At 43.7% G+C, this 25,982-nt stretch overlaps 22 protein-coding genes across 22 annotated transcripts; 8 read left to right on the plus strand and 14 right to left on the minus strand.

The window, feature by feature from the left end:
• Nucleotides 1-23: 23 nt before the first annotated feature.
• Nucleotides 24-1,757, plus strand: OGAPHI_003481 (uncharacterized protein; the record flags this gene model as incomplete). The annotated part of the gene is made up of 1 exon (XM_046204460.1): nucleotides 24-1,757. One exon carries the CDS (start codon nucleotides 24-26, stop codon nucleotides 1,755-1,757), a length of 1,734 nt encoding a protein of 577 aa, XP_046061616.1.
• On the minus strand, nucleotides 878-1,108 carry OGAPHI_003482 (uncharacterized protein; the record flags this gene model as incomplete). The annotated part of the gene is made up of 1 exon (XM_046204461.1): nucleotides 878-1,108. The coding sequence occupies one exon, from the start codon at nucleotides 1,106-1,108 to the stop codon at nucleotides 878-880; it is 231 nt and encodes a 76-aa protein (XP_046061617.1).
• A 139-nt stretch (nucleotides 1,758-1,896) lies between the features above and the next one.
• Nucleotides 1,897-3,990, plus strand: OGAPHI_003483 (uncharacterized protein; the record flags this gene model as incomplete). The annotated part of the gene is made up of 1 exon (XM_046204462.1): nucleotides 1,897-3,990. The coding sequence occupies one exon, from the start codon at nucleotides 1,897-1,899 to the stop codon at nucleotides 3,988-3,990; it is 2,094 nt and encodes a 697-aa protein (XP_046061618.1).
• OGAPHI_003484 (uncharacterized protein) lies at nucleotides 1,921-3,617 on the minus strand (the record flags this gene model as incomplete). Its single annotated transcript, XM_046204463.1, has 2 exons — nucleotides 1,921-2,932; nucleotides 3,448-3,617. The coding sequence occupies 2 exons, from the start codon at nucleotides 3,615-3,617 to the stop codon at nucleotides 1,921-1,923; spliced, it is 1,182 nt and encodes a 393-aa protein (XP_046061619.1).
• Nucleotides 3,991-4,365: 375 nt separating the features above from the next.
• OGAPHI_003485 (uncharacterized protein) lies at nucleotides 4,366-8,132 on the plus strand (the record flags this gene model as incomplete). The annotated part of the gene is made up of 3 exons (XM_046204464.1): nucleotides 4,366-6,245; nucleotides 6,392-7,775; nucleotides 7,845-8,132. The coding sequence occupies 3 exons, from the start codon at nucleotides 4,366-4,368 to the stop codon at nucleotides 8,130-8,132; spliced, it is 3,552 nt and encodes a 1,183-aa protein (XP_046061620.1).
• Nucleotides 7,863-8,711, minus strand: OGAPHI_003486 (uncharacterized protein; the record flags this gene model as incomplete). The annotated part of the gene is made up of 1 exon (XM_046204465.1): nucleotides 7,863-8,711. One exon carries the CDS (start codon nucleotides 8,709-8,711, stop codon nucleotides 7,863-7,865), a length of 849 nt encoding a protein of 282 aa, XP_046061621.1.
• A 132-nt stretch (nucleotides 8,712-8,843) lies between these two features.
• OGAPHI_003487 (uncharacterized protein) lies at nucleotides 8,844-9,731 on the minus strand (the record flags this gene model as incomplete). Its single annotated transcript, XM_046204466.1, has 1 exon — nucleotides 8,844-9,731. The coding sequence occupies one exon, from the start codon at nucleotides 9,729-9,731 to the stop codon at nucleotides 8,844-8,846; it is 888 nt and encodes a 295-aa protein (XP_046061622.1).
• A 461-nt stretch (nucleotides 9,732-10,192) lies between these two features.
• On the plus strand, nucleotides 10,193-10,861 carry OGAPHI_003488 (uncharacterized protein; the record flags this gene model as incomplete). The annotated part of the gene is made up of 1 exon (XM_046204468.1): nucleotides 10,193-10,861. The coding sequence occupies one exon, from the start codon at nucleotides 10,193-10,195 to the stop codon at nucleotides 10,859-10,861; it is 669 nt and encodes a 222-aa protein (XP_046061623.1).
• Nucleotides 10,862-11,073: 212 nt separating this feature from the next.
• Nucleotides 11,074-15,390, plus strand: OGAPHI_003489 (uncharacterized protein; the record flags this gene model as incomplete). Its single annotated transcript, XM_046204469.1, has 1 exon — nucleotides 11,074-15,390. The coding sequence occupies one exon, from the start codon at nucleotides 11,074-11,076 to the stop codon at nucleotides 15,388-15,390; it is 4,317 nt and encodes a 1,438-aa protein (XP_046061624.1).
• Nucleotides 12,723-14,081, minus strand: OGAPHI_003490 (uncharacterized protein; the record flags this gene model as incomplete). The annotated part of the gene is made up of 2 exons (XM_046204470.1): nucleotides 12,723-13,161; nucleotides 13,630-14,081. 2 exons carry the CDS (start codon nucleotides 14,079-14,081, stop codon nucleotides 12,723-12,725), a joined length of 891 nt encoding a protein of 296 aa, XP_046061625.1.
• On the minus strand, nucleotides 14,830-15,309 carry OGAPHI_003491 (uncharacterized protein; the record flags this gene model as incomplete). The annotated part of the gene is made up of 1 exon (XM_046204471.1): nucleotides 14,830-15,309. One exon carries the CDS (start codon nucleotides 15,307-15,309, stop codon nucleotides 14,830-14,832), a length of 480 nt encoding a protein of 159 aa, XP_046061626.1.
• Nucleotides 15,391-15,551: 161 nt separating the features above from the next.
• On the plus strand, nucleotides 15,552-16,952 carry OGAPHI_003492 (uncharacterized protein; the record flags this gene model as incomplete). Its single annotated transcript, XM_046204472.1, has 1 exon — nucleotides 15,552-16,952. The coding sequence occupies one exon, from the start codon at nucleotides 15,552-15,554 to the stop codon at nucleotides 16,950-16,952; it is 1,401 nt and encodes a 466-aa protein (XP_046061627.1).
• On the minus strand, nucleotides 15,972-16,541 carry OGAPHI_003493 (uncharacterized protein; the record flags this gene model as incomplete). The annotated part of the gene is made up of 1 exon (XM_046204473.1): nucleotides 15,972-16,541. One exon carries the CDS (start codon nucleotides 16,539-16,541, stop codon nucleotides 15,972-15,974), a length of 570 nt encoding a protein of 189 aa, XP_046061628.1.
• A 667-nt stretch (nucleotides 16,953-17,619) lies between the features above and the next one.
• OGAPHI_003494 (uncharacterized protein) lies at nucleotides 17,620-19,776 on the plus strand (the record flags this gene model as incomplete). Its single annotated transcript, XM_046204474.1, has 1 exon — nucleotides 17,620-19,776. One exon carries the CDS (start codon nucleotides 17,620-17,622, stop codon nucleotides 19,774-19,776), a length of 2,157 nt encoding a protein of 718 aa, XP_046061629.1.
• On the minus strand, nucleotides 18,696-18,935 carry OGAPHI_003495 (uncharacterized protein; the record flags this gene model as incomplete). Its single annotated transcript, XM_046204475.1, has 1 exon — nucleotides 18,696-18,935. The coding sequence occupies one exon, from the start codon at nucleotides 18,933-18,935 to the stop codon at nucleotides 18,696-18,698; it is 240 nt and encodes a 79-aa protein (XP_046061630.1).
• Nucleotides 18,981-19,601, minus strand: OGAPHI_003496 (uncharacterized protein; the record flags this gene model as incomplete). The annotated part of the gene is made up of 2 exons (XM_046204476.1): nucleotides 18,981-19,235; nucleotides 19,512-19,601. The coding sequence occupies 2 exons, from the start codon at nucleotides 19,599-19,601 to the stop codon at nucleotides 18,981-18,983; spliced, it is 345 nt and encodes a 114-aa protein (XP_046061631.1).
• Nucleotides 19,777-19,888: 112 nt separating the features above from the next.
• OGAPHI_003497 (uncharacterized protein) lies at nucleotides 19,889-21,190 on the minus strand (the record flags this gene model as incomplete). Its single annotated transcript, XM_046204477.1, has 1 exon — nucleotides 19,889-21,190. One exon carries the CDS (start codon nucleotides 21,188-21,190, stop codon nucleotides 19,889-19,891), a length of 1,302 nt encoding a protein of 433 aa, XP_046061632.1.
• A 222-nt stretch (nucleotides 21,191-21,412) lies between these two features.
• Nucleotides 21,413-22,285, minus strand: OGAPHI_003498 (uncharacterized protein; the record flags this gene model as incomplete). Its single annotated transcript, XM_046204480.1, has 1 exon — nucleotides 21,413-22,285. One exon carries the CDS (start codon nucleotides 22,283-22,285, stop codon nucleotides 21,413-21,415), a length of 873 nt encoding a protein of 290 aa, XP_046061633.1.
• Nucleotides 22,077-23,596, plus strand: OGAPHI_003499 (uncharacterized protein; the record flags this gene model as incomplete). The annotated part of the gene is made up of 3 exons (XM_046204481.1): nucleotides 22,077-22,090; nucleotides 22,353-22,786; nucleotides 23,064-23,596. 3 exons carry the CDS (start codon nucleotides 22,077-22,079, stop codon nucleotides 23,594-23,596), a joined length of 981 nt encoding a protein of 326 aa, XP_046061634.1.
• Nucleotides 22,413-22,742, minus strand: OGAPHI_003500 (uncharacterized protein; the record flags this gene model as incomplete). Its single annotated transcript, XM_046204482.1, has 1 exon — nucleotides 22,413-22,742. The coding sequence occupies one exon, from the start codon at nucleotides 22,740-22,742 to the stop codon at nucleotides 22,413-22,415; it is 330 nt and encodes a 109-aa protein (XP_046061635.1).
• On the minus strand, nucleotides 23,002-24,579 carry OGAPHI_003501 (uncharacterized protein; the record flags this gene model as incomplete). The annotated part of the gene is made up of 1 exon (XM_046204483.1): nucleotides 23,002-24,579. The coding sequence occupies one exon, from the start codon at nucleotides 24,577-24,579 to the stop codon at nucleotides 23,002-23,004; it is 1,578 nt and encodes a 525-aa protein (XP_046061636.1).
• A 392-nt stretch (nucleotides 24,580-24,971) lies between these two features.
• On the minus strand, nucleotides 24,972-25,894 carry OGAPHI_003502 (uncharacterized protein; the record flags this gene model as incomplete). The annotated part of the gene is made up of 2 exons (XM_046204484.1): nucleotides 24,972-25,784; nucleotides 25,880-25,894. 2 exons carry the CDS (start codon nucleotides 25,892-25,894, stop codon nucleotides 24,972-24,974), a joined length of 828 nt encoding a protein of 275 aa, XP_046061637.1.
• Nucleotides 25,895-25,982: the final 88 nt, after the last annotated feature.

The raw sequence follows: 25,982 nt of genomic DNA on the forward strand, positions 1-25,982 counted from the left end.
GCGAAAATTATATAAGATCGAAAATGGCATTGGTAAGTGATAATCAACTTCATTCTAACAACCAGGTTCTTAGATTCCGCTCTAAGGATGGAATGTTCCGTCTAAATACAGGACCATCGTCTGCCTTTGGGACGGTTTTGGATGAATTGGCGACAAAATTGCCTCCATTCAAGCCAGAATCATTGAAAATCGCAACCAAACCTGGAGATGCAGGGCAATTAGCATTGAATCTGAAAGACTCCACTGTTCAAGGTCTCAATCTGAAACATGGAGAAATGCTCTATTTATCTTACGAACCAGCAGAGTTGGCAAGCTCTGTTAACATCAGTCAGGTCAAAGAAACACAAACCATCAAGCAATTGCAAATCGATAATATTTATGATAAGGAAGAGGGATTGATTCCAAGAAAGAGAACCTCTCTTTGCAGACACACCGATAAGGGAATGTGCGAATACTGCTCACCATTGCCTCCTTGGGATAAAGATTATCAGCAACAGCACAATATTAAGCATATCTCATTTCATGCACATATAAATGAACTGAATTCTTTGGCCAACAAAAAGGAATCAGGATCATCTTACATATCACCTCTTTCCGAGTCAAACTTCAGTATTAACAAGAAATGCCCAGGTGGACATGATCCATGGCCAAAAGGCATTTGCTCGAAATGTCAGCCATCTGCCGTCACTTTACAAAGACAGAATTTCAGAATGGTGGATCATGTTGAGTTTCAAGACAGTGAGATAATCAATGAGTTCATCAATACGTGGAGAATGTCTGGAGCGCAAAGAATTGGTCTGATGTTTGGTAGCTACGACAAGTACGAAAAAGTTCCATTGGGGATAAAAGCTAAAGTTGAAGCAATTTATGAGTTCCCTCAAGTTGACCAGGAGGATGGTTTAATCTTGCAGAACTGGGAAGACGAAGAGAAGGTTTTGTCGCTGGCTAAACGATTAGATCTTGTTCCCGTTGGGATCATATTTACAGATCTTCTCGATGCAGGAACTGGCAATGGATCCGTGATCTGCAAGAGACACAAAGACTCTTTTTTCCTTTCGTCGTTGGAGGCCATATTTGCAATCAAATGGCAGCTCAAGTTCCCCAACATATGCAAGTGGAGCGATTCTGAGAAGTTCTCGTCCAAGTTCGTCACCTGTGTGATTTCAGGCAACACAAGCGGCGAGATCGATATCGAAGCATATCAAATTTCAGAGAGCGGTGAGGGATTGGTGAAAGCCGATTTGATCAGCCCATCGACGCATCCAAACGAAGTATTTATCAACGAACAGAATGATGTTAGATATGTTCCGGAGATCTTTTACCAAAAGTTTAACGAGTATGGATTACAAGTGAAAGAAAAGGCAGATCCAAGCTTTCCTGTGGAGTATCTCTTGGTGTCTTTGACGCATGGATTCCCTGAAAAATCCAGTCCGTATTTCAAAGCTGGTGCATCTAACAAATTCCCGGTGGAGAATAGAGGCTACATTGGAGAGTCTGCTACCATGCCTGATCTCAAGAACTATCTCAGCGCTGTGAATGGAGACAATGCTGAAGAATTGGGTCAGTTATTGAGCAATTTCCACTTACTGATCTACTTTACGTTGAATCAAGACATCTTGAGTGGACAAGAACTGGAATTAATCGTGGAAATTGTGCGGAAATTGGGCAAGGGCGAGAATGCGATGGAGGAGGAGTATAAGCTGGTCGATAGTGACGGATGGAGAAACTTGCAAACCATTCTCCAGGTTGGATATTAAACCGTGGATGAGTTTTGGTAGTGTAAATTCTAGAAAGTTCGAGAGGTGTGCACCGAAAAATTAAAGTGTCTTTAAAATTTTTCAAGGTTTCAAGAACTTGCTTAAATAACTAGTGATTTATTCATAGTTTTCATCAATAATGTCTACTCCGTTCGGTGTCGATTTAGGTAACTACAGCTCTGTTATTGCTGTTGCAAAAAACAGAGGAATTGATGTGGTTGTGAACGAAGTTTCCAACAGAAGTACCCCTACCATCGTTGGGTTTGGCGTGAAGAGCAGATCCATCGGTGAGACTGGTAAGACACAACAAACATCCAACTTGAAGAACAGTGTGGAGAACATCAAGCGTATTCTTGCTTTGAACGCAGACTCGCCAGATTTTGAAATCGAGAAGAAATACTTCACTTGTCCAGTTGTCGTTAAGGATGGCCAAGCCGCCGTCAAGGTCAGATATCTTGGTAAGCAAGAAGAGTTCACCCCTACCCAATTGGAGGCAATGTATTTGAACAAATTGAAAGACACCGCTGTCAAGGAAACAAAGGGAAACATCACAGATATATGTTTGGCTGTTCCTGTCTGGTACACTGAACAACAAAGAAGAGCTGCTGCTGACGCTTGTCAAATCGCTGGCTTGAACCCAGTCAGAATCGTTAACGAGGTTACTGCTGCTGCTGTTGGATATGGTGTGTTCAAGACAGATCTTCCGGAGGAGGCGCCAAAGAAGGTCGCCTTCGTTGATATTGGCCACTCTTCCTACACCGTCACCATTGGTGCTGTGAAGAAGGGAGAACTCAAGATTTTGGGATCTGCTTATGACAAACACTTTGGTGGTAGAGATTTCGATAGAGCCATTGCTGAGCACTTCGCTGACGAGTTCAAGAGCAAATACAAGATTGACATCAGAACCAACCCTAAGGGATACAACAGAGTTTTGGTTGCTGCTGAGAAGTTGAAGAAGGTTCTTTCCGCCAACTCTCAGGCTCCATTCAACATCGAGTCCGTTATGGATGATGTTGATGTTTCTTCCCAGCTTACGAGAGAGGAGCTTGAGGAGATGGTTAAGCCATTGCTCGAAAGAATCCACGTCCCAATTGAGCAGGCTTTGGAAGCTGCTGGATTGAAGTCTGAGGATTTGGACTCCATCGAAGTCATTGGTGGCTGTACCAGAGTTCCTTCTGTGAAAACCAGACTTGCCGAGATCTTCGGTAAGCAATTGTCCTTCACTTTGAACCAGGACGAGGCAATTGCCAAGGGTGCTGCATTCATCTGCGCTATGCACTCTCCAACCTTGAGAGTGAGACCATTCAAGTTTGAAGATACCAACAGCTTTTCTGTCACCTACTACTGGGACAAAGACGCCGAGGACACTGACCACCTGGAGGTGTTCCCTAAGGGAGGTGTTTTCCCATCTACCAAGCTGATCACTTTATACAGAACATCTGACTTCGAGATCGAGGCCAAGTACACCCACCCTGAGGAGCTCCCTGCTGGAACTTTGCCAGAAATCGCCAAATGGAAGCTTTCTGGTGTTGAGGTCGCTGAGGGTCAAGATTCCGCTATCTGCAAGTTGAAGGTCAGAAACGACCCATCCGGATTCTTCACTATCGAGTCTGCTCACATTGTTGAGGAGAAGGAGGTCCAAGAGCTTGTGGAAAACCCAGAGGCCAAGCCAGAGGACGAGCCTGAGTACAAGACCGTCAAGAAGCTTGTGAAGTCTAAGGACTTGGACATCGTTTTCAGCGGCCTCGCACTTCCAGAAAAGGTTTTGGCCAAGTACTTCGAGGAGGAAGGTAAGATGGTTGCCGAGGACAAGTTGGTTGCCGAGACTGAGGACAGAAAGAACGCCTTGGAGGAGTACATTTACGAGTTGAGAGGTAAGCTGGAAGAACAATACGCCGACTTTGCCTCTCCAGAGGAGAAGGAGAAGCTCGGGGGTATGTTGATGAAGACCGAGGACTGGCTCTACGACGAGGGAGAAGATGCTTCGAAGGCCAAGTACATTGCCAAGTACGAAGAGCTTGCATCCCTTGGAAACCTGATCAAGGGTAGATACAACGCCAAGCAAGAGGAGTTCAGACAAGAACTGAGAGCCAAGCAAGAGGCTTCTCAAGCTGCTGCCATGGCAGAAAAGCTCGCTGCTGAGAGAGCTAACCAGAAAGCTGGCGGAGACAAGAAGACTACCGAGGGTGCTGACCAAGATGGTGATGTTGACATGGCCGATGAATTAGATTAAGCGTCATTTTTCTTTACGAGACTGACTGTTTAGGTTTGCTAGGTTTATCTAATATATAGTTTAAAAGGTGAGTAATGGCTTTTGGTCTTGGTAAGCTATGGGTTTTCCGACCTGTTAATTTTTTTTTCAAAGAGGAGGAGATTAAGGGAAAAAAAATCAATTGGATTTTACTAATTGCAAAAAGAGTTGGTGGTTAACGCCAATTTGTCCGAAATCAGCTCTCATTTATTGTTTGAGGTCGACCTGCTATAATATTTTGAAGAGCTGGAGATCGAACTCTTTTGAATCATTCTTTCAAAACTGATTAATTCAGTTCCTGACTCTAAGGCGAAAACTCAAAACAATAGTCATCATTCCCATCAGCACAGAAATATTATGTCAAAGCTACCCTCGCAGGAGAGTAAAAACAACATTGAAGAGCCATTTGCCAAGGAAAATGTCGAAGGATCGTCAAACGACTCGGTTAATCCAACAACGTCCAAGTTGTCGTTAGCGTTGAAAAAAGCCGGTGAAGAACTACCTGATCCACACGAACATCATTTCGCACCGGATGAGGAGATTCTCAAGGAGGTCACGCAGAAGCTGACCAATATGAAGGACGAAGATCTCACCAAGTCTGTTCCGGATGTGACTTCAACTCCGACCGAAAACCCAGTCACTGTAGATGGTCAAATGACCAAAGAGTCTACGAGCCTAAAACAGCTGCTACAGTCTCACCTGGACGAAGACGTGAGTAATGACTCAGACTCGGAAAGTGACGTGGATCCCGCTAATGAAGAGGACATGGAGGACTACGTTCCTGGCGGATACCACCCGGCATATCTAGGTGAAAGCTACAAAGATGGTCGATACGTTTTGGTGCGTAAGCTCGGGTGGGGCCATTTTTCCACCGTCTGGCTTGCTAAAGATACACAAGAAAATAAACATGTTGCTATGAAGGTGGTGAGAAGTGCAAAGTCTTACCGGGAGACTGCGATCGACGAGATCAAGCTCTTGTCCAAAATCAACCACACCGATCCTGATCATCCAGGACACGCTCATTTAATCAAATTGGTGGACTATTTTGATCACCAGGGAGCTAATGGAACTCACATTTGCATGGTTTTCGAAGTGCTAGGGGAGAATCTACTAAGTTTGATCCGCAGATACAAACACAAAGGTCTACCCATCAAGTTTGTGAAACAGATCGCCAAACAAATTTTGTTGGCGGCCGATTTTTTGCATCGTCAGTGTGGTATCATTCACACTGATATCAAGCCGGAAAACATTTTGCTGGAAATTGAAGACGTGGAAAAGCTGGTCAAATACCTGGAGGATTCGCAGAAGGAGAGAAGACTTTTACGGCGAGTCTCTTCCAAGTTGAAGAGTTACAACTCCGACACGAGCTCGAACTCGATTGACGACGATAATAAGCGGATACCTTTCAGAAAGAGTCGAAAGTCTAGACGCCAAACACTTGTGACCGGATCTCAACCACTTCCTTCGCCGCTGCGATCCAGATCTAATTCTTCTTTTGTTTCTCCTTTGCAATCATCAATCTCAACATTTGCCGGAAGAACCATTGGAAACAATATTAATCCATCGCACGCATCACATCAAGATTTGCAATCGCTGATGAGCAAAACTTTCAAAGAGTCTGATCCTTTCTCTGCGGAGCCACCACGCGAGGACGAGCTGGAGGACGACGACCTTATCAGGGTCAAGATTGCAGACCTTGGAAATGCGTGCTGGGTATACAGACATTTCACCGATGATATCCAAACGAGGCAATACAGGGCCCCAGAGGTGATTTTGGGAGCCAATTGGGGATGTTCGTCTGATATCTGGTCGATTGGATGTTTGTTATTCGAGCTTCTAACAGGCGACTACCTGTTTGATCCGACGGAAGGACCTAATTTCAGCAAGAATGATGACCATTTAGCGCAAATCATCGAGCTGGTCGGTCCGATCTCGCGACACGTATTGGAAGAAGGTTTCAATACGAAAAGATATTTCCATTCAGACATGAGAACTCTTCGCCAGATCAAGAATCTCAAGCCTTGGCCTCTGGAAAGCGTTCTGATGGAGAAGTACAAGCTCAGTGAAACAGATTCACGAGAAATCAGCGACTTCTTAGGCTGCATGTTGATCACTGATCCAAAGTATAGAATGGATGCTGCCGGATTATCTAATCATTTCTGGCTTAACGATTGCAGTGTCTACGGGTACATTGATCACGAGCCGGGTACGAGGGGTGAAGATGTTGGTGCTGGGTGGTACAGGGAGGTGCGCAAGCACCGCTAAATGCATGTATCTTAATATCTGTAATGTTACGTCCACGAAGGGATAATTAATTTTTTTAATCTAAATATTGTATTATGACCTTGGATCAAACCCTTGATCAGCTGGAACAAAACCTGAGTCATTCTCACGGATCGTTGACCGATCTGTTTGATGAGTTAGGGACGTTCATGAGAGACGAGACTAACAGATCCAATCCAAGAGTGAAAGGATTTATACCAAGTATTATTGATTATTCGATCAAGCAGTTAAATGTCAAAAATACCGAGTCACTGGGCATGGTGTTCCGGTTCTTGGCTAATTTTGTTGCTGATTCGGATGAAAACAGACATATAGTTTTACAAGACCCCCAGTCAGAGTCGTTTTTCACTTTGATCAGAGACAATCTGACCTCTGACGAGTACAACTTCTTTGTTCTTCATTTTCTCAATAATTTTGTTCTGAGTTGCACAGACTCGATACAGGCTCTGGTCCGACTTGAGATGGATACAAAGCTTGCTCAAATGAAGGTTGAAGAGGACTGGAACGACCAATGGATAAGCTTACTTGAAGAGTTCAGTGAAGTTAGCACCTCGACCATAATGCTTAGAGAACTGCTCAAAGCCTCGCAATACGAGCTCGTTCACACTGTCAGCATGAACCAGCTTGATCTTTCAAACGACCCATCATTGATGCTTGATCTGGTTCGGCATCTAAACGAGACAACGAAGGACCAAACTAATTTATTGTTTCTTAGCGTGATGAATCTTTCGGCCAACGAAACCAACCCCAACGACCAGCTGGACGCGTATTTTGAGCTGTTGAGAAGCCCGAATCACGCTGCGCAGTCGCTTTCCATGATCATCACTGGAAATTACATCATGTCTGAGGAGAAACAACGACTCATTGCGTCAAGGATTGACGATGTTAATCGCTTGGTTGCAATTCTCGAAAGCTTCTGCGAACTGGAGCAGTATGAATATCTACAGGCCATTCATCTTCTCAAGAAACTAATCGGAAACGAGAGTTTCCGTACTAAGTTTTCTGCGACGGCCGATAGCATGTTCTCAGCCATTGTTGATCAGCTGTACCAGCGGAGAGTTTACGAGACCAAACACAAATTTGCATTAAAACTAGCATTGGAATTTTACACCAAATACGTCAAGTTCATGAAGGATGAACAAACGAATGATCTGATAGAATCGATTACCAGATGGAAACAAAATGGTTGCAAAGACGAAGAAATAAATAGTGGGCTTCAGAGCATCATTTTCTCTATAATTCAGCAGAAGGATGACACCAGTCTTTCGCACTTGGCATTTGAGGGCTTTGAAAGTCAGCAAGGATTTCAAAGACAACTGGATCTTAACAATTTCTCTGAAAAGGTAAAGATTGTTGGAATTTTATTAGCGAGAGACTTAAATACCAGAAAAGCGTCTTGGTTTGAAGCTGTTTTCAACGAGATGAAAGAGACAATAGACTTACTTCACCAACAACCTGACCTGAAGGAGGACCCACGACTTCGCGTGATTGACAACAATTATCGCTACATCTGTGCTAAAATTGCGGAATCTTAATTGATATCAACAATACAGTTCTATAAAGATTTAGCTTCACTCATCCTTCTCCTTTTGGAGTTGAACCTCAGCAAATATACCGTGCCAGACCAATTTATAACTATCTTGGCGTCCCGACATCCAAGTGGACAGGATCTGGTTGTAAATAATAAAATAATAAACTCCGAGACCAGTGAAGATGTGCCACCATCCATGGCCCTCTGTGAAGACACCAAGTGGCAGACCAAGAATGTTACGACGAACGTCGGTCAGTTGCGAGCACAGGACAAAATCCATGTTCCAGATGAAAAATCCAAAGATAAATAACGACACCGCCAACACCAGCATCTTGTATAAAGTCTTTCTAGAAGCAGGGTCGGTCACCACTGAATGGATTGTCTTAATTGTCTTGTAGATAACACCAAAGTTCAAAATAGCATAGAATATCTGGTGGATCGTAGGGTCTCTATGCACAAAGATGTAAATATAAGTGAACAGGGCAGTAACGACGAAAGTTCCGATTCTCCATAGATATCTCTTAACTGGAGGCTGGTTCCAACTGAAAATGTACCCAAAGGGTAATGCTGTCACATAGACCATTGGCAATTCGTCCATCAACTGGTATTCGTAGAGCAATGTCATGTGGAACAAAAATGAACCAATTCCAACAGAAGCAAATCCAAGAGAAATGTAGACGTACAGTCCTCCAAACTGGTTCTTGTAGGTGCTATACAGATGATAAATAGCCAAGGCAACGAACGCAAAGTTGGTGAAACTGTTTACCACTTCTGCAATGTATGGCGACAGAATGTAATTTTCCTCACACCAATCAATGGTGGCGGTAACAGGGCCCCAAAAACCCACATACGAGTCTGGCAACTTGTCAGGATAGTCAAAAAATACCATGTTTATACGAATCAACACAGCTTTATGGAACGACCGGCAATTCTAGTTCTCCACAATAACCGGATTTTTAAATTAAATCAGGGGTCGATCGACCCTACGAGATCTCAATAGCTTTTCTAACTTTTGGTCTGTCTATTTAGAAGACTTTTCCTTCTTTGCAACTGGAGCAGGCTGTGGCTTCAGTCTGACCTCAAAGGGCATCCCAAGTCTCCAGACCAATTCGTATTTGTCTTGAAGTCCTCGGTACCAAACGTTTAACATTTGGTTGTATAAAATAAAGTGGAAAATTCCCAAGGAGGTGAGAATGTGCCACCATCCGTGACCTTCAAAAAGCAGAGCACCCAGTGGCAACCCAACCAGTCTTCTGACTCTAATTAGGTCCGAACAATACACTGTGTCCAGGTTCCAAACGAGAAATCCAAATAGGAACTCAAATAGAGCAAATCCAACAAACTTGTACAGGAAATGCCTCTGGTTGTAGTCCGTAACATGCTTCTTGACAAGGGAAACCGATTTCACCACAATGGAGATGTTGAGAACAGCATATGAAGCCTGATGGAGCTCAGGATTTTTGTAAACGGAACAATAGATGTATGTGAGCCCAGCAATAAGGGTACCAGTGGTGACATACACAAGGTACCTTTTGAACTTGGAGTTAGTCTCCAGTCCAAAAATGTAGGCAAATGGGATTGCAGTGACGTAGATCATTGGTAGTTCGTCTAATAATTGGAACTCGTACTTTAAAGTCATGTGGAACAACCAAGATCCGATTCCAACGACGCACATACCGATGGACACAAACACAAACATCAATCCATGGTCGTTCTTGATAGCCGAACGTAATAGGTTGAGCGACAGGAAGTAAAAGGAGAGGTTGGTGGTGGCGTTGACTATTTCTGCAAAAAACGGAGAAACCACATAGTTTTCTTCACACCAGTCAATTGTGGCGGTCACCGGACCCCAGTATCCTTCACTAGGTTCTTTATACTGGAAGAGAGTCAACTGTTGGAGCAAAGACATGTGCCAAGAATTTATGTCTAAATAATTTTAAGCCTCTAAGAAAATGCCATAGATTGCTTATCTAGGTGGAGATCAGCCAGTTCGGAAATTCTGGTAGCCGATCCATTTTAGTATGGCGAATACGATTTGTGGCTTTTGGAATAGCCGGAAAAGAGTACTGGGAATCTTAGAAAGAGATACATGTTGCGCCAAAGCCTAAAAACTAGGACATTTAACGTGATAGCATACGATTAATTGTTATGGGGCTCGGAGTCCAAGATTATTATGGTGCGTAGCAGGGGAAGCACGAGCTAAAATTTGCGAAGGGTTTAAAGTGGCTGGCGGACTTTCTGCGTATTCGTGCTGTGATACGTTCTCAAACGCGGATCATCCGATCCTCGGAAGATTACGAGAGTTGTCCCTGGTAGGCAGAATAATACGCCTAGTTCTTTTTGTAAGGTGAAAAAAATATTTCAATTGTAATGAGTGCCTCAGTACAAAAACAATCTTCCAAGCCTCAGATTTTACAGCGAATCAATAGGCTCAAAGAGCTGAAAGATCAGGCTTTACGAGAGAATTCCAAAGAGTTGCAACGAGAAGCGCAAAGGATCAAGGAGACCCAGAAAGCGAAAGCAGCCTTGTCACAAGTAAAGGCTCAAGAAGAAGCACAGCAGGAAGAATTAAGACGCCAGAACATCGACGTCGATCGCATAAAAAGACGTGAATATACTATAGAACAAGATGAGGCTTGGAACGAGAAGCTGAAGAGCAACAAAACAGCAGCCGAAGACCGCGAGTTCCAGAACTTCAAACAACTTGCTCGTCGAACTTACTCAAAGGAACTCAAGAATCTGGATACAATCAACACAAAACAATACGAAGCCCAGAAACAATTGTATCATGATTTGAAACAACAAGGGAAATCTGAGGCGGACATTATCAGCTCGTTGACGGACCGAGCTAAGCTGAATGCGATGGTGATTCAATTGAAAGAGCGTGAAACAAACACAGTCAAAAGACGCAAGCTCACGGAAGACAACCAGAATTCAATTAATGAGAAAAACAAACAATTCAACGACAAACTGAACAGACACTACGACGAGTATCTGAGCGATCTTAAGGATAATATTAAACGAGGCTCGTCTACGTGAACTGTTAGCTACCCGATTATTCAATGGTGCAGAGATGCAATTTTTCAGTCCTGGAATAACTAACTATTCACCCAGTTTACCCGGATTTTGTATATTAATATTTTCAAAGTAAAAATCGCCCAGTATTATTACATTTGCTTCGTGCAGGTTCTGACTGGTGTATTAGCGCAAAGTTGATCGGATTCTTTCATTGAGTCGTTGACTTTCAGATAATGTCAGATCACGAGACTAATACTGCTACCGACAATGGGTCAGCGGTGAAATCTCACGAAGATTTCATTGAAGACACGGCAGAAACTCAGGCCCAGGACAGCGAAAACGGCGGAGGCAGCGTTGTGGATTCGTCAGAGGAAGATGAAGATGAAGAAGAGGACGAAGAAGCTATCCGTCAAGTCAGAGATGGATTTATCGTCGACGATGCGGAAGGAAGCGAAGGAGACGAAGATATAGATGACGACGAGCGCAAGAGACGTAGAAAGCATAAGAAGAGAAAGAGAGAAGCCATCAGAAAACTTGAAGAGGACGATGAGCTTGACGAAGACGATCTCGAGCTTTTGAGAGAAAACGCAGGAGAGCTTCCTCCTCATCTTGCCGAGAAGAGTAAGTTCAAACGTCTTAAGCGTGGAGGAAACGATAGTGAGTCGGCGGGACCGACCTCCAAAGGTCTGACTGATATGTTCTCCGACGAGGAAGGAGAAGATGAAGAAGGTGGCGAAGGTGAGGGAGAAGAAGAGGACGATCTGATGGAGGCCTCGAAGAGCTTAAGACAACAACGACAACAGGACATGCTCGGAGAATTCGACGATTTCATCGAAGACGACGAGTTTTCTGAGGACGATGAAGACAGAGATGAGAGATTGGCTCGTATGAGATCCGCTCGGGCTAAACAGGCCACATTTGCTTCAAATTCACAATTTGATCAAGACAAGCTTGACGAGCTTTACGAAATCTTTGGTGATGGAGAAGAGTACGCTTGGGCCTTGGAAGCAGAAAGTCTTGATGAGGAACCGGAGATGGAGGACGAAGTCGATGAAGAGGCCGATTCTGCTAGAAAACCATCAAAGGAAACACAGGTCCTGAATAAAGTTTTCGAATTTGAGGAATTGAAAGAGCATTTGTTGACCGATAGAGATCAAGAAATTAGAGTCACAGATATTCCTGAAAGATTCCAAGCTTTTAGAGAAAGAATCTCTAACTACGACCTTTCCGATGAGGACTTCAAACAGAAGCAAGACTGGGTTTCGAAAGCATTAGTCGAAGAAAAGAAAACATTCTTTCAAGGAAAAGAAGACTTGATTGAACCATTCACCAAGGCTGTTGCCCAGATTGTTTATTTTGTTTCCAAGGAGAATCTCGAGGTTCCAAGTATTTGGAATAACAAAAAGGATTACACTCTTCACACATACCGCGAGGATGGCCAATTAAGAGTTCAAAAATTGCTCAGCGAAAACGATTTATGGAGAATTGTTCAGCTCGATATCGACTTTTACGCTGTCTTGGAAAAGAAGATCAACATCGAAAAACAGTACAAGGCTTTGGATATTGTCGACACGCTTTATGACGAATATATCGAGTCAGCAAAGACAGTTGTGGAATTACAGGATTTGCAAGATTATCTCACCTTCACCTATAGTTCCAGACAGCGCGAACTACATCCAGACGATCACAAGGGTAAACAAAAGTCACACTCCAAATTTACCTTCTTTGAGAGAATCAAGAGTGACCCAGTTTACCGTGTCATTGAGAAGATCGGTATTGATGCTGAAAAATTCGGAGAGAATGTTTTCACTAATAACAAAATCTATCTCGTTGATGATGTGGATCAAAAGGTTGAGGATTTGATTCAGGACTGTGTGAATGATCACTCTATCTTTGACTCTGTCGAGAAGGCTTCTACCGCCGTGAAGCACATGTTTTCAGAACAGTTGTTCAATAATCCTAAGCTCAAAGCGCATTTGAGACTTGCATTCCAAAGCTTCGCCAGTGTTGACATTGAACTGACCGAGAAGGGTAAATTCAAAATCACGGATAGCTCGCCATATGCCGATTTCAAGTATGCTATCAACAGACCTTTGGAATCTTTCACCCTGCAACCAGATCTGTTTTTGCGGATGTTGGAAGCTGAATCCTTGGGTTTGGTGAGAGTGAAGGTTGCTTTGAAGAACGCTTTTGCCAGCTTCACGGACCATCTCTTTACTTTCATCTCGTCGGATGGTACTTCTGATCTCAGTAATTCTTGGAATTCTCTGAGAAAGGATTGTTTGGATTTGGCGTTGAAGAAATTGATTCCAACTGTTGTGCTCGATGTGAAAGAGAAGTACAGAAGTATCTGTGAGAGACTGCTGTTCTTTGAGATTAGGGAACACTTCATGGATAAAGTTGACCAAGCTCCTTATCACCCACTGCCTACAGCAAAAGGTACTGTTCCTAAGGTGCTAGCAATTTCAAATGGTGATGGTAAGCGTGACTCTGCGGTCATCGCTGTTGCCTTGGACTACGACGGTTCCGTTTCGGATCACATCAAGTTCGAGCAGAATTATAGACATGGTGATTTTGAGAAACAATTGTTGGAAGTGATCAATAAGTTCAAGCCTGAAGTCATTGCCGTTTCAAGTTACAATGTCGAAATTTCTCACTTATTCAGAAAGATCCAAGACATCATCAGATTGAACAACCTCACTACTGAAATTGATGTTGACGAGGAGTATGAAGGCGATCCAATTCCACTGCAAGTCCTTTACGTTCCTAATGAGACAAGTAGGCTTTACGAACATTCCGATAGAGCCCTTGAAGAGTTTAGTGACAAACCGCAAGTTGCGCGGTTCTGTATTGGGATTGCAAGATATGTCCAGAGTCCATTGCTCGAATACATGACTTTGGGAGATGCGGTTACTTCGATTTCTATCCACAAGCACCAGAACTTGCTCAGTAACGACAAAGTTAAAGAAGCCGTCGACTCCATTTTTGTGGATGTGGCATGCTTGGTCGGTATTAAGATCAATGATGCCGTGAGATCACCATATCTTGCAACTATGCTACAATACATTTCTGGATTAGGTCCAAGAAAGGCAAACAGCTTGATCAAAGGAATTGAGGCTAATGGTGGCTCGTTGCTCAGACGAGACGAACTCATTGTTAGAGAGCTTTTGACCAAGGTTGTTTTTGTCAACTGTGCTCCATTCATTGAGCTTCCTGTGCCTGACAGACCAGATAAGGACATTGAATTGCTTGACGCCACCAGAATCCATCCCGAGGATTACGAACTAGCAAGAAAAATGGCCAGTGATGCCTTGGACCTTAGCGAGGAAGAGAAACAGGAAGTTGAGCAAGAAGAAGGAGGTGTCATTTCTAAGCTTTACGATGAAGGTGTCGAGAAGCTGGATGACTTGCTTCTTGAAGGCTATGCCGATCAGTTGGAGGAGCATGGCCATCGTAAGAGAGCTACATTGGAGATGATTAAAGAGGAGTTACAGAACAACTATGAAGAGTTGAGAAAGTCTTTCCACATTCTGAACGAAGATGAGGTGTTTGAGCTCTTGACGGGCGAGACAAAGGATACTTTCCAAAGAGGACAGCTTGTTACTGTTATTTTGCAAAGAGTTGATAACAGATTCATGTTGGGTGTTACTCAATCTGGTATTTCGTGCAATATCAGTCGGTCCAATATTTTGGAATATGGAGACAACACTAATCTATTGACGAAATACCAGACCGGACAAGCTGTTCAGGCAGTTATCCAGAACGTGGATTACGGAAGCTTCAAAGCCGAGTTGTCTTTGTTGAAAGGTGACATCGAGCAAGCTTCTCACGGAAAGGTCGTTGACAAGTTCCAGGGATTGTGGGACTTTGATGCCGAAAATCAAGATGCCAATAAGGAGCAAGAGCGTGAGAAGAAAGAAAACAGCATGAAGCGTGTGCTGAAGCATCCATACTTCCACAACTTCACGAGCAAGCAAGCCGAAGATTATCTAGCTTCCAAGAGCAACGGAGAATTCGTGATTCGTCCATCGTCTAAGGGAAATGATCACTTGACTGTCACATGGAAGATCGAGAATCAATTGTTCCAACACTTGGATGTTCTTGAACTTGACAAATTGAATGAATACACAGTTGGAAGAACTCTTCAAGTCGGGGAATTCCGTTACCATGATCTTGACGAGTTGATTGTGTCCCACATCAACAATTTGCACTTGAAGGTGCAAGAGATCACCAACCATGATAAATTCAAAAACGAACCTTTGAACGATACAAAGGAATGGCTTATTCGTTATTCGAAGGCCAACAAGAATCGGTCCTGCTATTGTTTCTGCTACAACCACAAGTCTCCAGGTTGGTTCTATCTTCTTTTCAAACTGAACGAGAAGAACGACAAGATCTACACCTGGAACATTAAGGTACAACCTAATGGCTACCAATTGCACGGGAATCTTTATCCTGACATGGTTCATTTGTGCAATGGTTTCAAGAAGTTGCTACAGAACCAAATGAGTAACTCAAGAAGCGGCTACACGAGCTATGGAAGATTCTGATGTATAGTATACTCAAAAATTAAACGAAAATGATCATATTTAAGCTTTTATAGCTAGTCGTCAAATGTTTGTTTCGGGGTGCAAAGGTGTTTTTTAGTGTTTTTGGTTCCGGGGCTTTAATAACCTGGACGCAAATATTTGGTAAACTGTGCGATATATCAATGAGCTGGTTCTCAAAATTGACCTGGCTGGTCACTCTAGCCACATTTGTGGTGAACGTGTACATATATACCTATCCAAGTCTTAACGCGGATCAATGCTCTTGGCATTACACTTATGAGGACGAACCAAGTGGTCTTGGTAAACGCGTCTTAGATATACCATACGTTGGAGATCTTTACAAGAGATACTTTGTGGAAGAGCTGGACGCCAACAAGCCCGATCCAAGAGATATTAGGATCATGTCCTTTGGAGATCCGCAGATCAATGGCAATTGGCCTTCTACACCTTATATCAAACGTCTTGATAACTTTGGAAACGATCATTACCTTGGCCACATCTACAGAGTTATGAAAGGAAGATTGAATCCTACACATGTTGTTGGTCTGGGTGATTTGTTTTCGTCGCAATGGATTGCTGATTCAGAATTCTATAACAGAACAAGAAGATACATGACCAGACTGTTCCCTAGACCAGCTGAACAAACCTTTTTGGAATTGGATTTCATTGCTGAGCATAAGGACATAGATTGGGTCACACATATGAACTGGTTCCAGAAAAGCTTGGAAGAGGGCTTGTTCAGAAACCCGGATTTTTACCATTATGAAAACATTCGTGATTGGACCAGTGCTAACCTCACCGATGAGCCTCTGATGGTGAATGTCTCGGGAAATCACGATATCGGATACGGTGATACAACATACCAACATATGGCCAGATGGAGGAAGTTGTTTGGAAAGGATAACTTTTGGATTGAATATGACAATGACACAGATCATCCATGGAGAATTGTGGTTTTGAACTCTCTTGCGGTCGACGGACCTTTGCTGCAACCCGAGTTCAAAGACTACACATGGCAGTTCATTGAAACGTTGGACCAGAAAGAGTACCATGGATCGACCATTTTGCTTACGCACATCCCAATGTACAAGCCCGCTGGATTGTGCGTGGACGGACCATTGGTTGAACTCTTCAATGAGAAGAATTGCCATCCTGGCGGTGAATACCGGATTGGATTGCTCAAGTCGGAAAATCACTTACAGCACGAGACTTCTCAAAGAATTATGAACGCAGCATTCAAAGGCAACTACTCTGGGATCATCGTCACGGGACACGACCACGAAGGGTGCGAGAACTACTACAACTTCAACTTCGACTCGGGCATTTGGGAGGCCTCCAAGTCGATCGACTCTCCCAAATATATCAAGGAAGCTACCGTGAGATCCATGATGGGTGATTTTGGTGGTAACACGGGACTCATTACAGGACATTTCAACAATGATTCGAAAAGCTGGGAGTTTGAGTACCGGTTGTGTCCGTTCATTGTCCAACATGTTTGGTGGGTTGCACAAGCGGGTATTATACTGACAGTTCTTTTACAATCGGTCAACTTTCTGCATTAGGTCGATGAGCCGCACACAAGCTATATATATAAGAAGTTTGGCAAGTGGAAAATTTTGTTTATCGAAAGTTACCTCCAAGATTTTGTCAAGCTATAAGCAGGACACTTCCAATCGCAAGAAAGGTTGTGTTGCAACAGACGCCAATTGGGGAGTTTTTTCGTGGCCATATTGGCCGGACCTTGCCGCCTATTAAGTTAGGGGTGAGGTCCAGAATCTACTTGCTTTTTGGAGTCATGATGTGAATAGGTTGCCACTCTACTTGGATAGATTGACGTGACTATTTAAGTATGCGTTGCTGATATCCACAGCTGCGCATCCCGTATGGTCACAACATTATTTGTAAATCATTCTCTGCACGGATCTCGTCTAGCTAGGTTGTGGCTGTGCATGATAAAAGAAGTACTCAGCCCGCTGTATTAATTCCATTTATGGAAGTAAAAGTAAAACATAAAAACACTAGAGCTGGGCCTTTTTCAGGGTTAGATATGACTGGTAGATTTTAATCGGCAAAGATAAAGAATAAACCACCACAAAGATCAAGATCAAGAGATAAACAATTGATCCCTTTACTATCTTGTCAAGATTTTTTAAACAACTGAAATTCGGTTTCTCAATTAACTTAATCTAATAGGTATACCGTCAAGCGACGTTCATTTGTTGTGATACCATGTTCTCAAGAAGGAAAAAGGAGCCGAGTCCGCCGTTGCCCAAGTTACTGGAGATTTACAACGAGATTGCCAACACGTCTCTTACCAATCTAAGTTTAGAGCAAAATAATAGGTCAAATGAAGCACTCAACGGTTGGAGAACGCTTCATCAGGTTGCACTCCAAAAGGTTGATGGCCTAGAAAGAAGTATCGTGGGCCAAGAACTGACCGACGAAGAGTCCTACATTCTGGATGAAATTCGTATTTTACAAGCTCAAGCCGACGATCACCTGGAACGACTGGAACAAAAATTAGAATCGGCCCAAACTATTCAACCATCAAAGATTTATTCTAATCCACAACTTTCCTCAAGTGGTTCGACCCTTAGAGGTACCGCTCCTGTCACTCGTTCTGAATCCGTCCCTACATCGGTTCCAACACTTAGATCGTCCAATCCAGTCACGATGAATAGCAAAAGAACCGCAAGCAAGCCGCTAATCAAGTCTTTGCGCCCGAACAACAATGTGTCCAACAACAGTTCGAGCGCTAGTCTCGGCAACAGTGCATCATCATCCTCTCAAGTGAGTGCCAAACAGGCCGCCAACTTAATATGGGCCCCATCCACAAGCTTGTCCAACGCCAAATCTTATTCTTCACACTCGCAAGATGATCTTTTCCAGGACTTTGATAGCGCCACAGATAACGAAGATTTCTATCACAAAGAGACACTCAGACAACTACAACAGAATGCGTTGGCATCCAAGGTCATTCGCTGCAAGAACGACGAAGATTTGATCGACTTAAATGAAAATTTGGCGCAATTGGAAATGACCCCAAAACAACCACCACAGCAAAGACAGCCAGCCCCGAAACCTCACGCAAGATCATCAGCTGAGCGTGCGAAAGCAGCATTGAAAATATCCTCTCAAGTCAAGCTTTCGCAAAAACTTGCTCCAGCTTCTTCTCGCCAACCAAACAGAACCAAGTCGCCCGTCAGAAATACAAGATCTCCTCCGCCCACTTCTGCTCCTGCTTTACATCTACCAAAGACACAGCTTCGCAGACCTACCGCATCCCCAGGTCCTGGAAAGGCGCCTCAGAAACCCCAGTCATTGTCAAGGAAAACGTCTCCAGCTACCAAAGAAGGTGTCACCAATGCACCAAAAGTATTGGCTGATAATTCGACAAAGGATACAGAGACTCTTGACAGCGACAATTCAATTGAAGACGACGAGGACAAGCTGATTGCCTCCATGCGTGGAGTCGATCCTGTTGCTGCGAAACAGATCTTGAACGAGATCGTGGTCCATGGAGATGAAGTGCACTGGGATGACATTGCTGGACTAGACGCCGCAAAGAACTCTCTGAAAGAGACCGTGGTTTATCCATTTTTGAGGCCCGATCTCTTCAGCGGGTTGAGAGAGCCTGCACGAGGAATGTTGTTATTTGGACCCCCAGGTACAGGTAAGACCATGCTCGCTCGTGCCGTTGCAACCGAGTCGAAATCCACCTTTTTCTCTATTTCTGCATCTTCCTTGACTTCCAAGTACTTGGGAGAGTCCGAGAAGCTCGTGAGAGCACTGTTCCAGTTGGCCAAGCGACTTGCTCCGTCGATTATTTTCGTTGACGAGATCGACTCTCTGCTTGGAAGTAGAAATGAGGGAGAGAACGAGTCGTCCAGAAGAATCAAGAATGAGTTCTTGGTTCAATGGTCTGACCTAACAAAAGCAGCTGCTGGACGAGACCAAGGTGAAGACTTACAAAGAGTTCTTGTCTTGGCAGCTACAAACCTTCCATGGGGTATTGACGAAGCCGCCAGAAGAAGATTCGTCAGAAGACAGTACATTCCTTTACCAGAATACGATACCCGGAAAGCGCAGATTCAAAAGCTTCTTTCTCACCAAAAGCATACAATCTCAGAAAAAGACCTTGAAGAGTTGATCCAGTTGACAGATTCATTTTCTGGATCCGACATCACGGCTTTGGCTAAAGATGCAGCCATGGGACCTTTACGAGAACTCGGAGACAAGCTCCTGCTTACCTCCAAGAACGAAATTCGGCCCGTCTGTTTAAAGGACTTCATCAACTCTGTTAATTACATCAGACCAAGTGTTTCTAAGCAAGGCCTGAGAGAGTTTGAGGAATGGGCAAAGTTGTACGGATCGTCAGGAGTTTGAGATTTCTTTTCATTGCATTGGCTCCGTGTAACTTTTTATTTTAATCAATCGTTTACCTTTCTATAATTCGAATTAAATCATTTTTACAAGACAGTGTTATAGAAATGAAAGTTTAGCGGATCTTGGAGAAGAATCCTTTGTTTTCTTTGGAAGCTTTTGTGGTACCAGGAACATCTTCAGGAGTAGCCTTGATAGAGGAGTCTGGACTAGAAACCGGTTGAGATCCTCTAGAATTCATAACAGCCGCCCGTCTCAAATCCTTTGCCTTAATTTCCTTGCTCTCTCTCATGAGTTCCTCAAACATCTGGACTTCGCTCTCCTCGCCGGGATCTCTTCTAGCGTTCTTGAATAAAGTTCCCATTAGTACAAGTAATTCTGCTCTCATTTTTCTCACCTCCACTGGAACAGTTTTATCGTTCAGGACTTTCGAGCAAACCTTGTTCAAAGTTGACTCCATCTCAAACTTGGAAGAAACCCACGCAACGGAAATGAACTTACCCGTCATTGCCCTTTCGTACTTGGCCTTCTCGTACTCGTCCATCTCTGTAGATTCTTCAATCTGCAGCTTCTCTAGCGCCTCAACGGCAGATTGAGCCTCGGTAGCGGTGGAAACCATCGACCAAACATTCTTCATGGTATTACGGCTTTGCTTCAAGGAGGAAGACATCTTGTGGAACCTTCCGAGAATTGCCTTTTGCGATTTCAAAAACGTTTGTCCTTTGAACAGATACACTTTCCCAATAATGTGGCAAATGTCAACACCAAAGGATTCCACTTTCAAGTCTTCAATTTCTTTGGTCACTTCTTTTTGGAATTGAACAATGGATTCGTTACTAAGGAAGCCCGAGCTCGAAGAGTCTATAGGTTTCTGCATTTTGGCGATCAATTGATTGGCCAAATCTTCAACTTTCTTGGCCTCCTCTTCCTGCCGTTGCTTCATTTTCTCGTAGTCGAACTTCTCCTTCTTTGGGTTTTGCGAAACATGGGCATTAGGATTGTGAGTTCCGATTTCCTGACTTTCGGAAAGCTTAGTCTCCTGAGGTTCCGCTTCTGGATCTGCTCCCAACTCGTCAAACATGGCAGTGAGAAGAGTAAGCTTTCCGATGTATGGTTCGAAACCCTCGCCTCCGAACATCATACCGAATAACTCTCTTGGTCCAATATCATCGGCCGGACCGCCTGCTTTGGTGAGCTCGTCCTTTCCGACTTCGTCATAAAGCTTTCGCTTTTCTGCATCACTAAGAATTTGGTAGGCCTCTGCGATTTCCTGGAACTTTTGCTCTGCTTCTTTGTCACCGGGATTCTTATCCGGATGGTATTTCAAAGCCATCTTACGGTATGCCTTCTTAATTTTCACATCGTCGGCATCGGTCTCGACCTGCAAAAGGTCATAGTAGAATGTATCCTTCACCATTTTAGAATAAAACGAAGTTCAAGTGCAGCAACCAATTGCCCCCAGGACTCCTTTAGACAAAACAAAGGTGATGTGGAAAATCAAATTATTTTTGGTTTGTGTGGTTTTGAAGGCTGTGTTTCGACATCATGATAATTGGGCTTTGGCACTAGCAAAATCCATACACTCCAAGCCAATTCTAATCAAATTCGTATATTGACAATAGTAAATATATACATGCGGTCAACGCTTGACCCAAGTTGGGGCCTTTCTGGCCTTCAACTTTCCAGGCTTCTTTCTCTCAACAGCTCTAGGATCTCTGGTCAAACAGCCGTTCTTCTGTAATATGCTTTCAAATAATGGATTGTGGATCACCAAAGCTTTAGCAATAGCAAGACGCACAGCATCAGCTTGTCCGGTGCTTCCACCACCTCTTGAAAGTGCGAAAACGTTATATTTGGTTTCCGATTGAACCAATTGCAAAGGTTGCAATATTCTCATTCTGTCTTTGATGTTGACGAATTTCTTGTCGAATGAAAGTTCATTAACCAAAATAGTTCCTTCTCCTTCAACCACATAAACCTTTGCGCTCGAGTCCTTTCTTCTTCCTACGGCAACTGCCCTTCCTTTGCTATCCAATTCTTTCACTTTCTTTATCACCTCCTTCTTAGATTTAGAAACCTTGTAACTGTTCAAAATTTCTTCCAGCTCCTGGCTCTTAAGCTGTGGATCAATAGAGTCCAGACGAACCAGTGTCTGTTTCAACTTGGCGTACTCTGCTCCTTTACATTTGGCACCATCACCTCTTTTCTTGTAGTCGTCAAAGGAAATCCACGTAGTTCCCTCTGAATTTTTCTTGCTGTATGGCAAAGACGAGTGCTTATTCAACATCTCCAAAAGAACCTCCATGTTATCTTCGTGGTATGGGTTTCTGGCAAAAACAGTTGGTCTTGGAGGAACAAGTCTCAGTTTTTCCAATCGCGCGTCTCTCTTCTCAACGTTGTCCGATCCATAACGGAAAACTGGAGCAATCCGACGCGGCACACTGGTTATATTCCGTGTGAACACACGCGCGGTTCCAGAAAGGCCGACGTTCAAAACTTGACCTCTGAACATTTCGACACACTCAACGTTGGAAAAAAATTTGTCAATCAAAAATCGACCTTTTCATTTCTATACACAGCGAAAAACTTATTACTCGTCCCGTCGATAGACGCCCCTTAAAAGTCGCGTCTGGCTCCATTCACGGTTGGCTAAGATCGCTGAAGGGTTCATCACTATCAGAGACTGGTGGGTTAGAATGTCCATTATTCACGTCTCCTGATCCTCGTTCCAAATATTGGAGATGGTCCTTGAGCAATTCTCGTAATGCGTCATTCTTCCGGCTCACCATGAACAGATCATCAGGGATTATAGTCTTTCTTTTAGCGTGTTTGGCAAACAATTCCAGATCCTCGCCAACATCCGCCAATTGTCGGTACACAAGCTCAACCAAAGCAGCGGTGAATCGTGGCGTGGCTGTTATATCAGTTCCAGAATCTTTAGATAATTTGTCTGTTTCTTGTTCAACCATCTTGGATACACTGTACCAAATGTTGGCTTTCAAGTGCTGTGTCGGTTAGCATCAGACGAACCCGTTACTTACCGTGGCGATTTCCTTTTCCTCGGCTGTCAAAGGCCTCATTGCTGAACTATATTGTAATATGTGACAAAGAAATTTGTCGCGTCGTGTTGCAATTTAAATATTCCTATCAACCTATATAAAACCCTATGCAAACCAATTAAAAACACCCAGCAGCTTATTTTATCCATAATCAAACGTAAATCCTACATTAAACGGACTTCAAATCCATCAGCGCAATAGCAGCAATTTCTTCGTCACTTTGAATTGCAGAACCAGCTTTTAATGGGCTGGACTTGTCTGGTTTCACAACCTTAACTGATATCGGTCTCGGCGAGTTATGGTCAACGGTCACATTTGTTGCGGGAACAGTCACTGTGGATGAGCTGTTTTTCCGCAATGTGGCCGGGCCCATGGCCTCCCAATCTTCCTCGTCTGTGAAATTATCCAGATCATTGCGCTCCGGATCCTGCAGATTCTCCGTCGAAGAGACAGTATTGATCGTCACATTGCTTACTTGGTCGTGCATCATGATGGGCCCACTTGAGGGCGAAATATTAGTCCGCAAAAATGATTGTCGAGTGACACTTGAGGAGTTGGAAAACGAGACTCTTGGTCTTCTTTTTGGAAGCAATCCGTCTGGCATCGATGCCGAATCAAGGTTGCTATTCTCATCAAATACGGCCTCGATTGACTGGCTATTGAATGACGAGCGCGGCTTTCTTGGCTTTGCGATTCCTGCAAAGGAAGGCCGGCGGTTTGTTGACGAAAATGAACCGTTTCGCAACGCATGCTTTGTTTTCTGAGATGTGGTTTCTCCTTCAAATGCAAACATACCATCGTCATCTTCCCCTTGAAAGCGCTCCAAAGAATCGTCATCATCTTCCTCTTCTGACGACGACTCAATTGCCTCGTCCAAGGAATACTTGCGATCCTTGAATGAGTTTCGAAGGCTTTGCAACGGCTGGAGACTCGGCGATAAAGGAACTTTTGTATTGTGTAAATCAGTAGCAGAATTGGTGATGGACTCCCGTCTATAATTTGGTAAGTTACCCTTGCTTTTTGGAGATGTGCTCAGAGCAACACTGCTTCCTCTTTTTTCTTTCCGCTTAGGCTTTGCTCCACCGGAATGTGCTGGTGGACTTTCAGGGGATCTGTCTCTATTGCTGGTTGAAGCTTGTGTATTTCGTTGCGATATCTGCTCATCTGTGGCTTTTCTGGCTTCCCATTGGCCCCAACCGATTTTCTCAAACACACAACCCGTTTGCGAGTCGCCCATTTCCAAAGCGGCCATGATAAGTCGCCTTTGCTTAGAAAGCGACAAGTGGCCAAAACTAGGAATTTGAGAAACCAAATGTGCTGTCAAATGTCTAATTGGCAATGGTCCTTCTTGAAGTAAAATATTGGCAATACGGTTTGGAGTTATCTGGGATGCGGCAGCAATGCCTTCTGGTGACGAGGTGGAAATCAAAGATTTGTGTTCTTCAGCCACGTTTTTCTTCCAACTCTTCCTGTGCTGCTTTCCGTTGGTGTGAGTGACGTGAGAATTATGCAATTGTTCCTCATCCTCATCAACGTCAGCGCCAAGAACAGAACCAACCTGGGATGGATGGTCGGTCAATTCTTGTTTGGGATGCGTCATGCGCTGATTGCTGCCATTTTCGTGAAAGTCCGGGGAAGTATTGGAAGTGGACGACGTGGTTGAAGCTATGGAAGAATGCGGAGGAGAGGAGAATTCCCTCTTCACCGTGCCGGATTCGTCAGTGGTATTTATCAACGACTGAAGCATGATTCTAAACTCAGATAAATTGTCCAGCGCTGGCTAAACCAATTCTCAACAAAAGCACGCGTTTATCTATGACTCTAACTTCGAGATTGGGTAAATCAAAATGCTGCAATTGAAACGAGTTCTTGGTTCTTCAACTAATAGGTTTGTCACAAGTAAATGGCTTCAAATATAACAAATTCGATCAATGTGTCACAATTAATTAAACAGTTTTTAAAAACCACTAGCACGGTAACATAACACAAGTAAATATTTCCAGAAAATTGGGGTTTTTTCAAAAAAATGAAAAATCCTGGCCACACCCACAAAAATTAAATTTAAATATAAGATCCGGATTTAAAGTTGTATTAATTGTCGGTACAAACTAATACACTAAAAAGTGAGACCCAACGAAATCATAGAGCTGGGAAGTTCTTGTCATTAAGAGCAACCTTACGTGGGGCTGGTTTAGCACCCTTACCCTTTGGAGCTCTGTTACCACCTCTGGAGTTGGTGTTTCTGGCTGGTCTTTCTCTTGGTTCACGGATTTCGTCAGCAACAATGACCTCAACGTCAACAAATTGCTTAACCTTCTTAGCCTTTTGCTTGGATTGCTTCAATCCAGTTGGCTCGAAAAGAACCTCCTTTTCCTTGACAAGCAATTCGTCGTTGGTCCATTTGTCCTGAGCACCTTGGTTGGCAGCTCTCTTTGGCTTGGCAGAGAGACCGGTTTGTTGCACCTGCAATTCGTTGAAGTAATCATCAAGGGTCTTGTAGACTGGCTTCTCAACCTCTTCACCTTCCTCAGAAAGCTCCTCTTGGGCATCAGCCTCACCCTCAACCTGGGCATCGACCTCGTCACCAAGCTTGGTCTTTTGAGACTTAGCGGTCTCAGTCTTTCCGGTTCTAGAGTGCTTGTCGAAGCTCTTGCTCTTAGCGGTACGACGGTCAGTGGACTTTGGTGGTTCAACCTCAGTGTTCTTGTTCTTCAATTTCAAACCAGCCTCGTTTCCGGTGGCAGAAGGCTTCTTGTTCTTCTTGGCCTTAGATTTGTCGGCAGAAGGAGGTGGAGCATCGACTTTCTTGGAAGAGGTGCTCTTCTTGACAATTTCCTTTGGAGCAAGAACTTCTCCCTCGTCGTCAGACACATCGTTACCCAAAAGGGCGTAGAGATTCTGCTTTGTTAGTTTTCCAATTCCAGCCAAATCCGTGTCATTCAAAGTGCTATGCTCGGTCCCTTAATCATCTTGCTTGTGCAATCCAATGATATTGTTGAAAAAGAGCAAGCATCTCTCACGGATTCCGACATTTCATGAGAACTTACCTTGTTGTTGGACATCTTCAAAGCCTAGTGATGCGAAATTACGCTCAATGTCGAAGCTTTGTGCAATTAGAAGTACCAAAAGTATAGCTTTTCCAACAACGAA

This window comes from Ogataea philodendri (assembly GCF_020536065.1).
Source record: "Ogataea philodendri strain CBS6075 chromosome Unknown scaffold19, whole genome shotgun sequence".
NCBI lineage: Eukaryota > Fungi > Ascomycota > Pichiomycetes > Pichiales > Pichiaceae > Ogataea > Ogataea philodendri.